Source organism: Ascidiella aspersa, chromosome 9 (genome assembly GCF_963924565.1).
Source record: "Ascidiella aspersa chromosome 9, kaAscAspe10.2, whole genome shotgun sequence".
NCBI classification, from domain to species: domain Eukaryota; kingdom Metazoa; phylum Chordata; class Ascidiacea; order Phlebobranchia; family Ascidiidae; genus Ascidiella; species Ascidiella aspersa.
This window is the reverse complement of record NC_139455.1, coordinates 8,011,693-8,029,182: the sequence shown is the minus strand read 5'-3', so window position 1 is coordinate 8,029,182 and position 17,490 is coordinate 8,011,693. Positions and strand designations below refer to the sequence as shown.

The following is a 17,490-nucleotide window of genomic DNA, read 5'->3' as shown; positions in this document are numbered from 1 at the left end:
AGCAACTGAAGATGAAATGCAGGAAGTCCTGTTTTCCCGCTGGCCTCACGGATTACAACCTTAATGAGGCTAAATCGTGGACCGAGAGACTCCGACACACTAAAGAAAAGACGAAAGACCGTGTTGTCGCATGGGCTACTCCATTCGCTCATCTACTCAGGCTCTCAAACAAAGAAAAGGCGCTTCAACCACGAGTTAAAATAGTATACAAAAGGCCTCATACACTCGGTAACCTTCTTACTAACTACCGACAACTTGCGCACACCTTTGGCAATGCAGTCGGTTTGTCAACGCCGTGCGGCAAATGCGCACTCTGCGGTCACCATGGGGGACACAAAGGGATGGTTGGTGAATCGAGTAAACTTAAGGCTGCAGGTAAGACCATAGAGCTCCGGCAAAGCCTTAATTGTAGAAACCACGGAATTTACGTGGCAACGTGCAACATCTGCTCTGCCCAGTACGTCGGTCAAACCAAGAACAGGTTTTCTGTTAGGTGGAACGCACACCGAACGACCTGGAATACATTTAACTCAGCAACAACAAACGACAACGCAGCGCTGCTTCACCACTACGCAACCTACCATGGCGAGAAGTTAAAGAAACATCCGCATATTGCCGAATGTTTTACGGTAATTTTCGTTGAAGAGCCAGACACCAGCAAGCTCGATGAATGTGAGGCTAAATGGCTCAAACTCACCAGAGCCTCAATTAACATTCAAAAAATGATATTGCCCCAAATTCGGTAGCCTTTTTATATATATTTTTATATATATCTTTGCGGATTTGTTTTTTCGTTTTTGCGTTGTGCCGTTCCATTTCGGAATGTGAGTCATATCCGTTTTCTTGTCTAACTGTGGTTTTAGGTTGTTTTTGCCTTTCCACCTTTTCTTATCTACCGTGTTTTGCTACGTCACTGATTCTCATACCGCTTCCCTCTGGGCCGTGTTTTTATCAGTGGCTTTCTGTGGCCGCTACACGTATCGCATGCTCCTTTTGCTTTTGTTTTACAGTAGTGGTTGGGGTTTATACGCAGACTGTCTTTGTCTTTGTTCATCTTGGATGTATTTATTTTACATTTATATTTTAATATTTTAATTTTTTACTATTTATTTGTACAGACAAACTGATGATGCCATTTATAGGCGAAATGCATATTTGTATTAAAGTTTTACACCTTGCTGACTGATTTTTGTTCGGAGCGGTGCGCTTCTCAAGCTTTTATTAAAACAATATATATTATTTATTGGTTTCAAGGCCTGTTTTAAAATCAATCAAACATTGCTTTTGCTGTTTATAAATGTTGTTTTTTCCCTTTTAAAGTTGGTCTAATGATATGCCAAGACGGGTTGACAGGCCATGACAGGAAAACCAAAAGGGATACCTGATGGTCGGAATAGGAATTTTTTTAGGAAAGTAACTTTCACTTTGTAATAACAGAAGCGCAGTAAATAATGTACAACGCAATAGAACTGATTTCTAAACAATTCAGCAGAGTACATCGACAATATCCATAGATAAAACTACAGAGATGCACTCTTGCGTCACCACGCGGATAACCGCCTTGCTTATTTAAATCGCACACCTTAATTTTGCCATGTCGTTCGAGTCGTTTAAGTTTTACATATTGTAATCGAAATTTAAATTAAAATTATTAAGATTCTAAACAACTTCCACTTAAATAAATTGGTTAAATTGGAGTGCATAACTACACAAAAAAACTAAACAAAACCTAAAACATGATAGAAACACGAGGCTGTTGCCAAAACTTATATTTTGCTTATATAGTATGTGCAACACAAAACAATATTGTGCTCTAGTTCTAGTTCATTGTGATATGTTAATTATAGGCAATCAAAATCTGCAAAGAATACAAAGCTACCACTGTCATTATTGCGTTACTATTACGTCACAATTACGCTGTGGCGTATTAGCTCGCTGAATACTGGCCTAAAGTTGATCTGGACTAACCCGTAGCGCGCTTGGGCAAGTTTACGATGAAATGTTTCTTTTGCAACTTAAAACGAAATTTCCACACCTGGCGTTACACGTTAGGTACTCGCCCAACAGCATTTGATGGATACTTAATAATTAGGCTTAGGTTATAATTATCGGAAAGTATTTGGTCAACCAGAATAGCGCTAACGCCGCACTACATGGTTACACGAAGCGACACAGTAAATGTTTCGCCACAACGAAATGCAGCGTTAATCCAAACTTGCCACTCACGTATTTTCGATTACGCGTAAGCTTCCGCCATAAAACGAACACATTTATTCGGTTCCAGTTTGCGATATAAACGGCAGAATCCGATTCCAATTTGGAACTGGCAAATTTTGAAAATAATGACACTTGAGTAGTTGACTTTTGAAATACTACGACCAGCTAGAGAGTTATGCCCGTGGCCCCCAACAACCGCTTCGTGGGGGGCCACGGTTGAGAAACCCTAACCTAACGGATGGTGATTTCCAGAAACAATTGGATATAATCATTAATGGCAAGATGAAATAGAAAATAGAATTCAGCAGTTTGAACAAAAATTAATTGATAATTAAACAGGATCTTAGTTTACGTTCCTTGACATTTTGAACATTTCCTGTTGTTTTCCGAGCAATTCAGCACCAAAACATGTACCCGCTAGTGTAAGCTCACACTATTCGAAGTTTATACATCGTTCGGGATTCGTCGCAAAAACTTTGTCAAGACCTCATATATATTACAAAGATACTGGAAGCCAATGCTTGGAAGGTAGGATAAACTTAACAACAGAAACTTGAAGCCGAGAGCCGGAAACTGCAGTACGAAGGGAACTTAAAGAAGCAGAAGCAAAAGTTAAACTTAAGCAGACAGCAACACTACTGTATGCAGAAGAACTCGGCGTAATGCATGTTAGTACCCGTAAAGCCCTGTTTAAAAAACGTTTCAAAAAAGCCTCTGAAGATTACGTCCGTTTTCCATTTAAACTGCGGTGTTGCCTCAGTCTACCCTGATGCACGTGCACAAAAATGATTATGAAGCTAAAACGAGGAAGAAGGAGGCACAAAGGGAGAGTAATTCTGTAGTTCGCAAAATTATGACTGCAGTTGGGAGAAGCAATGTGCACCACACAAAATTGATACCGAGCTTAGTAGAGATTCAAAGAAATTTTGACCATTTATCAGAAGTTCTAAACGATGATAGAGAAAAAGGGACTCATCTTATCAGGTGAAATTGTACAGTATCTGTTAGGCCATTGCAAAGGGAAGCCACACACTCTTAACTGCTGGATACAAAAGCGCTCGATCCATATTATATGATAGCTTTGGTGAACTGTAAATTGTATCACGGGCATTTGTTCGCAACATACCAGTTGACTAAGCCCAAAACTGATGATCGAGATGACTTGCAGCATTTTGCCACCTCATTGCGAAAAGGCCTTGATTTAAAACGTTTAGGCAATTTCAGTTACCTAAATTCTGCTGATCGCCGTGCTATAAAGTAACTAGGCTACCTAGCTACCCTATACAGTTTACAGAACCTTTGGAAGCAACATGAAGCTGCCATCCTTAGGCAGTCTGTTTAAGAAGCAAATTTCCTGCAACTGGTGGAATTTGTTAAACAAGCAACCATGAACAAAAAATACTTTTGGAAAGCTGTTGGTCAACAGGGAACGTGGCGTTGTTTTGCGTTCGAGTTAGAGCAAAGTGTGTGCAGATTTCGTGCGCACATTAATTCTTTAATAGAAAGGCATCCATATAAAAATGAAGTGCATTCAACACCCAAAGTGCGTTTTTATTGTCCGTGGAACATATTTAAGTTTGTCCATATGACTATCCAACTGAAGAGCAATTGCAGCATTTACCTCATTTAAAGTGACTGGTCAAATGTTGATAGCCAACAAATTGTTAATAAACACCTATATCCAGGGTTGCCATCGACATGGACCCAAAAATAAGGACAACCGAAAAATTAATTAGCATTTAAAAACTTTTAACTTTTTTGGACATGCATTGTATTTATACGAGCCGTGTCATATCACATTCCATACTTTTGGCAGAAACAATTTGCTCCAGCAGTTTATCAAGATTTGTGGTTTGTTTTTCCGTCTAATCCTGTTTATGTTGCTTAAAGAACGCTATTTTAAAAGTCCGACTCATAACGCGGCGAAATGTGGCGATGAAAAAGTGGATCGCGATTGAAGTGTTGGTCACCGCAGCTTATAGCTTTACTTGTTTAATCGAAGTGTTGACTGCAATGCACCCATTTCCCCATTACCAACCACTTCGCAATAAACGCTACCCGTGCCGCTAATCTTCTGTAGCCTACACAGCAGTAACCTTGTTCGGCTGTTTACTGCACCCATGTCGTCAGCTGCTGTATCCTGGTAGAGCACCAAAACTGCTGTACCACTGCCCTACTTATCTCACCACTTAGAAGTACCTTTTTATTTATGATGTCATAAAATCTCGGCGCAAAAGCATAATTTTAGAATATTATTCAAACCGGTTACCACAGGAAACAATCGAAGTTCTGTAGTTGTTGAAAATAAGACAAAATAAGGACGTAAGTCGAAAATAAGACATTTCTTGTAAATAAGGACATTCAAGTTTTCTAAGACCTGGCCCTTCAAAATAAGGACAAATCTTATAAATAAGGACGGTATGGCAACCCTGCCTATATCCCATATACAACTGAAAGAACGAAAGAGCCATTTTGAGATCGATCTCATTTAGGCTGGTCCTTTATCGGTCTTTCGCCAAAAGTGTTACATTCGAGAAAACAGAATTCAAAAATTTGAGCTTATTCACCAAAGTTAAAAAATGTGGTCAAGGGCTTGGGAATTGGTAAATCCCAACTCTTAAGGAGGACAGAGAAGTTTTGAAGTCAATGAAGACAGAAATCCCGTACATCAATGGACACTAGTACCTTTTTTAACCATAGAGATCTAGCTTGAAGTTAGTGGAGAGCAGATAGAAGACTGCAGTATCTGAAGAAGCGCTTGTGAAGGGAAAACGTCAATGGCAACCTGCTGGATTCATAAGACCATTGTTCAAAAACATCAACGTCAGAACAAAACAGAGTTCGGAATAAGACCAAAATAGAACTAATACCTAATTGTCGTGGTACCGTTTAAATCGGAATAAGTCCTAAATACGTCGGAACAAAACCGAAATGGTCAGAATTGTGGCTAAACAACACTTTACCCAACCCCAAATCCCACCCCTAAGTACATCACTAACTCCCCCAATAATTTCAAACAAAACCCGTTTTCTATCCCCACCTATTACCCACCAATAATCCCAAACAGGACCAAGATTCCGTGGCGAAAACAGCGGCGCCCTGACGGCGACGGTCAAAGTAGGGTTCAAACGTCGTCACCAAAACGGCCCCCGATAGGAAGTTGAACAATGCACATATACAATTTGAGTCGAAGCATCCCATAATCCAGCCTAGGGAACTCAACTTTACGAAGCTCGTAATAGTACTCATAATTATCATTAAGAAGCGGACCATTTCGGAACTCAGCAGACTTGGTCGTTAATTCGCCAGAAGTATTGAATTAATTGTGTTGTCAAATGCGGCGCCGCAGTTCGTGGCACTTTAGCCCATTGCATACCATGTCGCAAACGCAATGCGCCGCGCAGCCAACAAGTGATGGCAGATTAGTTTAATTTTTTTTAATAGCTAAATGCTAAAAAAATCAAACTTACTATAAAATTTACTTTAACAAACAGGTTAAAGGTGTTGCGCTTAGACAGCATGGCAGTTGTGTTGTTAAAATTGGCAAAACCACAGTTTGTGGAGAGGGTGACATGATGTCCGAGCCTTGTGGACAACTTCGATCTCCAAAAAGCATATCATACTGCTCTTACCAAACACAGCCGTGATAAGTAGCAAATATTGTTTTAAGACCTAGAAATTATTAAAACATAGTAGCCCATGGCAAAATCATGAACCACTTTTCTTCAGTTACTTATCTACACAAAATAATGACAAAAAGTTTAATATTGAAGTAGAGCTTGTCCCCCTCTCCAAAAAAAGGCCCCAAACAAAAATATTGTTAAGTATTCACTTTAAAACGTAGGAGTTTAAATCAGCACTTATAACTCTCTTCGTAGCCGCTAAGAGCAAAAACATCGCACTCGCAACAAACAGATCAATATTTGTGCTCGAGTCGGTCAGCAACATTAAATTTCCTATCGAAAATTATTCCGAGAATCCCCAAATAACCAAAGATCCCGAAAATCAGCATAAAACATCATCAAACTCAAACTTAACAATTTCACATTCGTTTTACTTGCCGACAAAGAAATGTCCTCTTTTGGGGTGCTGAAAATATGGTAGCCCTAGTGTAGGCTACAAAAGTAAAAGGGGCGTATAGTTTTTGTTTGGCCAAGCGGACAAATATGAAAAGATGAAGCATTTTAGAAGGATATGTGACTCATTGAGCACATAAAGAACAAACAATTCTTAATACAAGTACTTACATTTTAATTGAGTTGGTTCAACCATGATTTGATCCATCCCATAAATTATGTAACATCTCTAGCGTCATCTAGCTGTCCCTCGATTTCACCGTCTAAATAACTTAAAAGAGCCTTGTTACCGAGTACATTAGGATCCCGACCTATGCCGAGTCGCTGGCCAACACAAACCCAGCAAGATCTGCTATACCCAAACTACTATGGATCAGGAGCTGTTATGCAATCCAACATGAGTTTCTTGTACTCAAGTAAAAGTGACCAAAGCGTTCGGAAAAACGCAAACACAAAACTTGACTTTGATAGGTTTAGAGTAGATTAAGTGACACATTGGACACACAACGATACACACATTTACCAACAAGGCAATAGACCGAAATTAGAACAAAAGTTGTATTAAAGCAAAGTTCAGAATAAGACCGAAATATAACTACTATACTTAATAGTCGTAATAAGGTCCTAATCGGAATAAGACCTAAATAGCCAAACTAGTGCTTATATTTAACCTTTTACCAAACGTCAAATATTTGACATCCCAGCACCAAATTTATCCTTCAGTTCCTTAATAATGTTAATCCTAACCCAATTTCTAACCCAATTCATAATCCGCCCCTAGCCCCAAATAAAGGTAAACTATTGCCCAAACGACACCAAAACAGCCGATGCCAGACAAGGGTCCACTAATCGTCCCATACGTTTAGGTCTTCTTCGGACCATTTCAGATCTTATTCTGTCGTTGATATTAATGCGTAATTCGCTATATTATATCGTTAGTCTTAATTATATGGTATAGTATGTTAGTCTGCTTTAGATATTGTTGATTTGTAGGTCTTATTGTGTGTTCCCTCACATTTCCTCATAAAATCGAATTAATCACGACGATTTTAGTAAAACAACAATTTGAGAGACCATGGACTTCACAACTCTCAAACATACTACCCGAAACCTATACCGAAAAAGTCAAACGGTTCCACTCCCTCATTTAAATAGCTAAAATAATGGCCTCGTGTCCAGCTTGTATAACAGATTGCGACTCGATGGTTTACATTCGCTGGCAGAATCCAGTCCCCGGGCCGTGGATTTTCGATGTGGTTGTTTTAAAAACAAAATTGTTTAAAATCGTCAAACTTCTTACAGTTTTAAAAATTTCTTTCTATTAAGATTAATATGCAGAGTGTTTTGGATTTCTTATAAAAATTTTGCTACCTTTGATGTTTAAAATGTCACACTGGACCATAAATCCTAATAATATCACTTTAATATATAACTATTAGTAAATGATTGATATTCTGACACAAAATGCTTTCGTCGAGTAAATAGGGAAAAAGATACTGATTTGTGAAGAGTGGCTGAGCATACGGCTTAGAAAAGATTTCTTTAAATCATAAATGTGTCAGTACAGTATAAAGCTCAATCCATATGTTTAACTCGGAAAAGGCCACTTTTTTGCTTGTTACATGAATCGATTTTAAGGATAGCTCCATACAAAATAACGTCAGTACAACTGGGAGCATTATGCAGTTCTAAAGTACGGACATAAACACTTTACTAAAGCTGCAGTTATACAGTTTCACGTATATTTTTTTAAATTGCCAAGGTAAAAAGATAAAAAAAGCATCCAACATTATGATGAACCTTTATAGCATAAACTTTTTACTGGATGATTGCCATACTCAGCATAGCGACATTATTGCTTTTGGTTGAACTTATTAGATGTCCACTGTGCGTGGCAGATTTCCAATTCGAGTGTAAGTTGTAACACCTGCAGTGATTTCAACTGGCGCGTGGCGTTATAGGCATGGGACCCGACCAGCAATAATTCTCCGTGGTTTGAAAAGCGTGCGAGCCGTCCTCGTTTGGTGAAGGGCCACTTGTTGGTTTCGATGACTGATTTACTATCATTCGTAGTTAACCTTATACGTACCGAACACTACAATTGGCCGCGAGTGTATAGGGCCCTTGCCGTTTATTGCACTGGCGGAATGTCATGGCTTTTTGTGGCAATGTTCACCGGGCATGTTGCTTTTAGTTGAACAAAGATAGCTCACTTTAGGCGTATACCACTGGGAATAAAACAGCAAAACAGCAAGCGATTCTGATTTTGTTGCTGGCCTTTGTGCGATGTTCATTTCCAAAGCAATTTTTAAACAGTCGGTTTGGTTTAAGTAATTCTGCCGAGAGAAATTTGAAGTGTGTATAGATCAAAGTGCCCTGAGTAAGACTTGAAATATAAGCAAATCTTACTTACAGAATACGTAAAGTCATAGATTTGATTTTAAAATAGGTGTGAAAGCGAATGTGAGTGTCAAGTTGTACAAATAACTGGCAGACATATGTATAGACTTAACAGCATAGATTTGGCAAAGCATTTTCTCACTTGTCGCGTTCAGGGTCGTGCGTTAATGTTTGATATACTGTACTTAAATTATGTGTCGAATTGTAGCCCAGCCTTGTTATGATAGTGTGTGCCTGTTTAACCTGTATTGTAGTCAGCTTGAGTTTACAATTACAGGATATCTTTATGAAAGTTTACAGGTTTTGAAAATAACTTTTGATTTCTAAGGACAAGTGGCATATTTGCAATATAAAAACTTCGACTAGGTTGTAAAAATAGTACGGGTGATGAACATTTCACCTCACAGCTGTATGGAAGCCACGTAAGCATTTACGAAAAACTAACTTTAAAATAGCGCGTTTTTCGAGTTTAAGTTCTGTTGCCCTTTAGGTGCGTAGATTTGGTTTGGGGCTGCATGAACGTCTATTGAAATCTGAGTGTATAATTTAAAACGTGCGATAGCTTTTTGTAAATAAAACTGTTTAAATAAAAATAACGCCTTGGCGCCTTTCTCTTGTATTTGGACACAATTCAGTTTCATTTAAGACGTTAGTTCGACCGATAACAGTAGAATTCTTAAGTTTACCTGTTATATTATGCAAATTGAAGACCTTATCTAAAATTTCTTGTAAACTATTCTGTTTACCTCGAAATTTTCAGGTTGGCTGAAAAAAACATTTAAAACTATTGCTGCAAACAACTTTTTTGTCACAGATATTTTGTTTGGGTGTATATAATTAGAAAATTCATATGTCTATTTGCAAGTCTTGTTGTGGTTTTATCTCTTTGTACGTATGCATTTTATTACTTAAAATACATATATCTTCCATATGGTCTTACTTACGACAACACATTAAACACAGGTATTTTACCAATTAATTGTTAAACATGTTTACCATTAAAAGTTGGGTGAAAACACATACATATTATTGCAGGCAATAACTTAGATAACAATCGACAAAATCCAATGATAAGCGTACTATTTTTCGGCAACAGTTCTTTTTGAACATGTCTACTATGAAACGTATGGCTTACAAGAGAACCTTATCCACTCCAAGTGTTGGAAATCGTTCAGGTTCCAGCCTAAAAAGAAGGCCTTCGATAACGAGCGAAATCGAAATCCCAAAATGTATACCACGATCAGACGCCGACAAATTGCCGGCTGTTCCCAGGTTTGTGCAGTCCATAAGGGGCGTGGAGATCCAAGAAGGACACACTGCCTACTTCGAATGCAAGGTTTGTTTGTGTTACGCATTCCAGGTTTGTTTCATCTTCAAATTCGAAAATTATTTCATCAACATATTATGTATGTAAAACCGCCATATACAATAATGTACTACAGATATATTTGATTTGGTGAAGCCGTATTTTCCTGACATGGCTTTAAAATTTTGTCCGAATTTTTTTGTTTACTTTCAATCACTTATCTATTTAAAGTCTTATGTTTTTAGTTACATGGTAATTTCGAGTTAAACTCGTAACTAATGTATTTTCTCTTTTAGATTCATGGAAACCCGGCTCCTTCAATTTACTGGTTTAAAGATCGCATATCAATCGCTGTTCCGAGTTATCGAATGTAAGTTATTAATTGTGTTGCTAGTTTTTTTTTCGACCACCATTCTACAGGTTCAACTTTTGCATCATTGTAAAATAAATGCGAGAATTTTATACTTAGTTATTAACATGACTATCTTTTACAAAACAACTCTCACCGCTGGATGTACATGTTAATTAAAACGTTTTTTGGCAACTATTATCTGTTTTGTTGACAACTAGTGAGCTTCTGTACACGACGATAGGACAAAATACGATTAGGATTTTATACAAATAAAACCTGGTTTTAAACTTTTTCTAGTGTTCATTCTGTTAATCGTTTTTACATGTTACCGGCCAAATAAAAAACAATGCGTCTCCTGTACACTTAATTAAAAGTTTTTGCAGTACCTGTTTTGATCTTGAAGATCTTACTAAACTCAGATAAGGTGATGCACAAAATACTATACAACATCCAAACCTTTATCTAGCTCTACCTTATCAAGTCGCGATGAGGTTGGCCGTATTACTAAAACCAGCCTTAAAGTAACTTTTCCCGCCTTTATTTACGGCCAGCTGGACCGAAACTTCAAGCGACGGGCGACACGCTTTGGTAATAAAAGACGCCCGGCCAAGTGACAGCGGGACCTACCAGTGTAGTGTCGTCAACCGGCTTGGACGAACAAACTCGAGCGCTTTTCTCAACGTTCGCACGACGCCCAACCGCCTCTCCAAAGGTAAAAGTTAGTTCCATGTACACTATTGGGCTCCAGGAGGCTTACTGAAATAAGTGGGACTTTCATTTATTTCCATTTGCTAGCAAAAGAAGGCTGGTAGGAGTCTACTGTGGTAAGATTTAAACCTTAGTGTTCTAATGCTTATTTGGTCATATATTGGTCAAATATACAAACACGATGAACAAGGTGTTTGAACATTTTTAAAAATACCCTTTCCAACATGGCCAAAACTATTCGTTTAAATCACATTGCAGGCTACAATTTCCTGCCTACAGAAAAACGACATGTTCTATCGACATGTAAGCTGTTATCAGGCTACATGCACGTGTGTATGTGTTATACACATTGTGTATACGTGTCACAGTTCTTAAATTTTGTGGTTCTTAGAAGTATATTTGTTCGTATTTTAAGGTACTCCTCTATTTCTGCGTGTATATAACAGGGAATCAAAGTAAATTTGACGAACTTAGCTCCATTATACACCTGATGCCTCCGGAAAGGCAAATATAATGACATTTTGATCACAGATAACACACATTGTGTATACCCATGTTTCAGCTTATTAAAATACCAACTGAAAAAAAAAATTTTGTTATTGTTATGTAAATTTTTTTCAGTCAATGCTTAAAATAATATAATACTCAAGAGAAATTTTTTGAATATAATATCTGCTGTGCAGATCTGTGTTTACCCGACGACAAATAGGTTTAAAATGACTGATTGGGACGCATCATATCGTAAAAGAATGTACATATATGAGCCACGGTAGACAAGGACTATACGACAACAGAGTAGCCAGTGGTTTTAAGATGCAATCTGTGATATATATGAGATGTTTTTTCGGCATTTTGTGGTATTGAATCAATATATTTTGGTGTGTTTCGTGTACTGCATTTCTGTGAATTGCTTTTTCAAAATGCTGTGATTCATGGGACACTTCTCTGAACTAAAACCTATGACAAACTTACGCAAAACTAACTATTGCTAGAGAGGAGCAATGTTGTAAGCAACAACTAAAAGCATTTGCTTTTGTCGCCAAAGGAAAATGCGTCAACCTCTGCTGTATTTGACCTGCTTGTGGTTTAGGCTATACAGTGAGCAGGTCGCAAAAAATGCTCTTACTGTTCTTAAAATTTGATCCTTAGTGCGTATGCCGGTTTTGTGCACGAGATGTTGCGAGATTGTCGTACGTTCTGCATTGTACCACGACGGACGCGCGGTGCGAAAGGCAAACAGCAATGCCGCAAAAAGCGCCTCTGCGCAAACATTATGAGGCTGGTAAAAAAAAGGGGAATTGGGAGAAGTCAGGCAAAGCACGTTAAACCTTATCCTCGTTGTTTTGCACTCCCGCGCCTATATGTAAGTGTGTATATAGACACCGTACGCTTTATCTGGCAAATTGACCAGTGTTGTTCGGAAGATACCGATGATATAAACATAAATGAGTTGCGTTTGTTTCAAGATATGTATCAGCTTATTTGAGAGAACGAAGAGAGCCTATACGTGATGTTATCTAGCAAATAGTATACCTACGACGTTTCGATTACCGCCTTACAAATTCGTCTATGCTGTCATGGTATAACAAGGGCGTTTGAGAATTTCGCTGCTTCGGTACAAGCGAGTTGGTGTGTTGTCTAAAATAGTGATGAGACGACAGCAAAAGAGCAAGATATATCTTCTTACGATTATCTTCGTACGATTACTGCCAGTTTTTCCCTTGTTAGCGCAGATTTGTATTCAGATTAAATTGAATCGCGTGTCGCAGTAAACCTTCGTTTAATATACAGGTATTTGTACTGTGTACAGGACTTTATAGGCTGTCAAATTACTGCCAAGCGACTGAAAGAACCTTTACTTTGAAGGATACTCAAGCAGTAGCTTCAAACGGGCGGTAAGTGACTAAGTACCTTGCTTCTAACTAATTTAGTATAGTTACACGTTAACCAGCCAAGTAGGATGCCCTTTTCTGCGAAGCAATCGCCAGCAAAATGATGTTTGTCTTTCCAACGCGAGGCTACTTGATTGGGAGGAGACGCAAAACTTGCCTGTTTAGTGTTTACTCGCTTGTCCTTTGTCCTGGTTTCGCGTTTGCTGAATGTCGGTCGTTGTCAAAACTTGTTTACCGCTTTTAACTTCGAAAATTGTGATTGTAATTAGTGGGCCGAAGCAGAAAACAAACCTGTGTGACTATCCCTCTATTATAATTTGTCGGAGGGCCCTACGTGAAGTTTGTTTGTCTAATTTCATTAAAATTCTGAGTAAAATGACTATTTGCCCTGGAAACAAAAACATTGCACGATCTAGGCACCTATATACTCAATATACCCACATAAATATAATTATATATTTAACCCAGTATGTTTCTTACGATTCGATTTGACCAAATGCTTTTTCTACTGGCGGTTTATATTTTCCGGATCACTAAGCTTAGGTATGCGGCATGTGTGTTGCTTGGAAATAGCAGTGATTAAAGCTTAATGAATAGTCGTAAGTTTTAGAGATATTTCTCACATCTTACTTTCGGTGTTTTCTATAGTTTAGTGATTTCTATTGGCATAAATACGTTATTATTATACAGTAAACTATACGAACATGACGTTTTCTGTAGTTTGAGACGTGAAACGGTGGTTTATGGCTAATTCCGTGCTTAAGGAGAAATGTGGGCCTAATTGGCGATTGCAATCTGAGAACAGATACGTGTTATCGCAAAATTGTCCAGTATTTTAACTATTGTAAAACCTTGGTTATTCCATAAGAATTGTTTTCATGACTGGGACTGTAGCATTAAGGAGCATTATGGGGTAAACATCAATTTCATTAATTTTACAAATAATTGTGGCTTTACAAAATTTGTCGACATGTTGAAGTGGCAATACATTTTTCGCAATGTTTTAAAATGAAAATTCATTATTTATGTTTAAACCCACATCTTTAGAAGCTTGAGCTATTTTACAATTAAGCATGACCCGTTCCGTAAAAATATAACGCATAAGTATCGTATGCGTTTCCCATATAGCCACCTATGTTGGCGCACCCATTCCGGGCAGACCACATCTTAAGAAGCGGCACTCGACCGAGCCATAAATGGCTGCCGAAATCCTGCGTTTTATGTAACCCTCGCGTGTGGTTTGTGCAAAGGTCGGCTGCACGCGTCCAAAAAAGTATCTTTATGATCCGTAAAGGCATTTAAACAGCAACATAAGACCTTAAACTACGTTTGAACGCTACACGCGTAATTCGTGTGGCCATTTATTTTTTTTTACATTTGGATATCAGTGAGGTTTTGACTGTGTCTTACCTTCTTTATCAAATATATCCTCTTTTGGCTTACAATTTTAAACAACATAACGTTGCTAGATTGATTTTCCGGAACGTGTTTGATTACAATGGGCGATATAGTTGCAAACACACACCAGTCCTGCGCTACGTATTTGCTCGGGGCGATGTTGAATTTAGGCCAATGCCCCTTATCGCGGCAACACGACCTTTCGTGGATATGCAATCGCACCCAACGCGTTTACATACAAGGTTTTCAACGGCTTGGCCTACTCCACAGTTCTGGGTTTAACTCGAGGTAACCTTTTTAGTTACAAATGAACATCGGAACATGTTTTTACCTAGACTTTGGTTGTTTGGTTGTTAAACTTGAATTTAGAATGAAATAGAATCTTTGACTGTGTGTTACATTTTACCCATTTGGAATTATTTTTTCCGGGATTTAACCGAAAAGCCCGTAGTTTGTATAGGTAAACCTATGGGGTTAAACACACTCTTTATACCACATTTCTGTCTTACTGATATTTAAGTTATTTCGAAATTGAATCCAATGAACTAAATTTACTCTTATGGAACGCTGTTTCTGCGACGATAACTTACAATGATTGACTTATGCAAAATGCATCGCTTATAATCGCGCTTTTTTGTATTGAATGATTCAATTTTGCCTTTGTTCCACAGGGCACCTATAGCGTGTTACGCTTGCGTGTTTTAAAATTTGCGCAAAAAAAAAAACGGTGAAACTTTTACGTGGATTTTACTGAGTACTCATATGCAGTTAGACCACCAATTTATACCTTCATACTGATTTTAGAACTATACTTTTACATCACGTGATTTAGCATGCATCAATCTTTTCATACACGTTTTTAATTCAGCCCCCTTGTTAGACTACTGGTTGAATTATAAGTTTAAAAATTGAAATACCACAATTGCCCTTGTTTGATTAATACAGCTCCATACCGAGACTTACCTTACGACCCGATTTAGCTGGGAGAACCCCAGGTTTCCAGGGCTTTACCTTGGTATCCTGGTCAGTCAACCTAAATGGCCCGGTTGTCCTTCATTACACGAATAGTAAAATGCTGTGATTTTCTGTAAATTCAAATTGCTGGAAAATGATGCCTGATGCGTGTTTCTGTGTCTTGAGTTAAATGCAAACCTAATTCTGACTTAACTGAAGCTGGTAATTAATCTAGTCTAGTGGTGAATTAAACTTTGGCGCATGCACTTGTGTATTAATAGTATAGGGAGACAGTGTTCGTTTTGAAGTGTTTGTTTGGCCAAATAGTTTACATAAAAACACTTCCATAGTGATGCATATTCGGTAAACCCCGTCCCCATACAACTTAAAAGTTTTCTATTTTTTTTATTATTAACAAAACAGTTTCCGCTAGATGGCATGATTGTCGTAGTTTCGTGTGAACGGTAAACCAGCGTTCAAACACATTAGCTTTATTATTCGAGATTTTTGATCAGTAACTTACAAAGGCCGGGTGGACAAACGTCGATTCCGCCCGTGTTGCAAAAATTAGTCGTGTTATTAGGGCTCCCTGTCGGGCCATTAGAAGAAATGTCGCGAAAGCATTGTGGTGAACCTTTAAAACGGTTCTATTTTCAAAGCAAATGGAGGTACGGCTGACGACCTGAAATTCTAAAAAAACATATGCAAGGTTAAAGTGTCGAAAAAAGCTAATGTAACCCGTCCCTGGACAAAAGTCCATGTAGTTTTTGTTTGAAATTTATGCGTCGGTCATTTTGGCATGTTTTGATGGATTAATTATTGGTTGTGTTATCATAACATGATTGTCGGTTTGCACTCTCGTCGCATAAAAACACCCATTTGAAGCAACTTTCGCGTTACTCATTTTTTATATGTGCATAGTTCATATCTCCTTTTTACATACTCTCTGCTTTTTTTACGGATATATCTATTTTTGATGTTTTACTCCGGTTCCTCTCTCGTATCAATGCATATAAGAAACACCACAAATAAAATGTCCCTTGACGTTTAAAATGCGACCACAAAGATATGTAAATTATTTGACATTACGTTTAAAACTTTTAAGTATGTCTATTAGACCATTAAATATTTTTTAATACCTTTAGTAATTTACGCTGAAACTTTATGTTCGCATATTTAAAGTTCGTTAGATACGGCTGCAAAGTTTGGTCATATCTCATTTGGGTCGCACAATAAAACTTGCATCAAAAGTGGGTCGTGAACTGAAAAAGGTTGGGAAGCACTGGATTAGACCATTAGTAATTTACGGTTAAGCTTTATGATCGCAAATTAAAAATTCATTAGACACGGCTGCAAAATAAATCAACGCAAGTGCTCGTCAATCACGTTTCTCAGCTTTGTTTTTACGATGCTAACCAACAGTCAACAAGCATGAATTTGACATTTTGCCTTTCATAACAGGTGTTTTCAAACTGCTTTTTCGTGCACATTGTCGCCTGTTCTGCCCTTTTAAACGGCGATTAACGAAACGTTAATTTCACCGAAAATTTTTTTCTTTTTTTTAAAGTGGGAGTGTCCCATATAACTATGAATGCGTGGTGACGATTTGCCAGGTATAGCAAAGTTTAAGTCTGGTTACCTTTGTGCACAAATCGCTAAAACATAATTTATAGGAAATATTTTAATAGGCAGGCTATAGGTTTTTTCATTTAGTTTTCGTAGCGACAATCCAAATCGGAATTTTCGTAATGACGATATCCAAATCAAGTTATTTGTTTACTTGTAATTTGGAACAATAAAAATTAATTAGAGACTCCTGTTGAAATTGCCATAACTACCTTCAAAAGTTTTTCTACTTTTGTCTGCTATCTTGGTATATGACAATTGGGCTTGGTTTTGCAAAGTCGTAGGCCAATGGCAATTGTCAACCTTTTATATATGATGGTCTTTTTACTTCCGCTGCTCACAATGTGTGCTCTAAACGTTTCTGAAAATACGTCACTAATCGTTTAAAATACTCCAAATCCTAATGAAAACCAAAAATTCGAGATCAACTGACGAATAACTTGATATTATATTCACCTACATACCAGTGACAGCTCCGTTTCTACCCAAGGGGAAAACCTATTTTAGGCGAAAATGCATTACTTTTTGTCTTTCGGACATTTGGCAGTGTTGCAATGACTT

The 17,490-nt window shown here is 37.9% G+C and overlaps 2 protein-coding genes across 2 annotated transcripts; both read left to right on the top strand.

Annotated features, from left to right (window-relative positions):
- Positions 1 to 11: 11 nt before the first annotated feature.
- On the top strand, positions 12 to 746 carry LOC146132248 (uncharacterized). The gene has a single exon (XM_083397236.1). It carries the CDS (start codon positions 12 to 14, stop codon positions 744 to 746), a length of 735 nt encoding a protein of 244 aa, XP_083253362.1.
- A 9,055-nt stretch (positions 747 to 9,801) lies between these two features.
- LOC146132247 (telokin-like) lies at positions 9,802 to 14,147 on the top strand. Its single transcript, XM_083397234.1, has 4 exons — positions 9,802 to 10,029; positions 10,296 to 10,369; positions 10,903 to 11,063; positions 14,080 to 14,147. Exons 1-4 carry the CDS (start codon positions 9,802 to 9,804, stop codon positions 14,145 to 14,147), a joined length of 531 nt encoding a protein of 176 aa, XP_083253360.1.
- Positions 14,148 to 17,490: the final 3,343 nt, after the last annotated feature.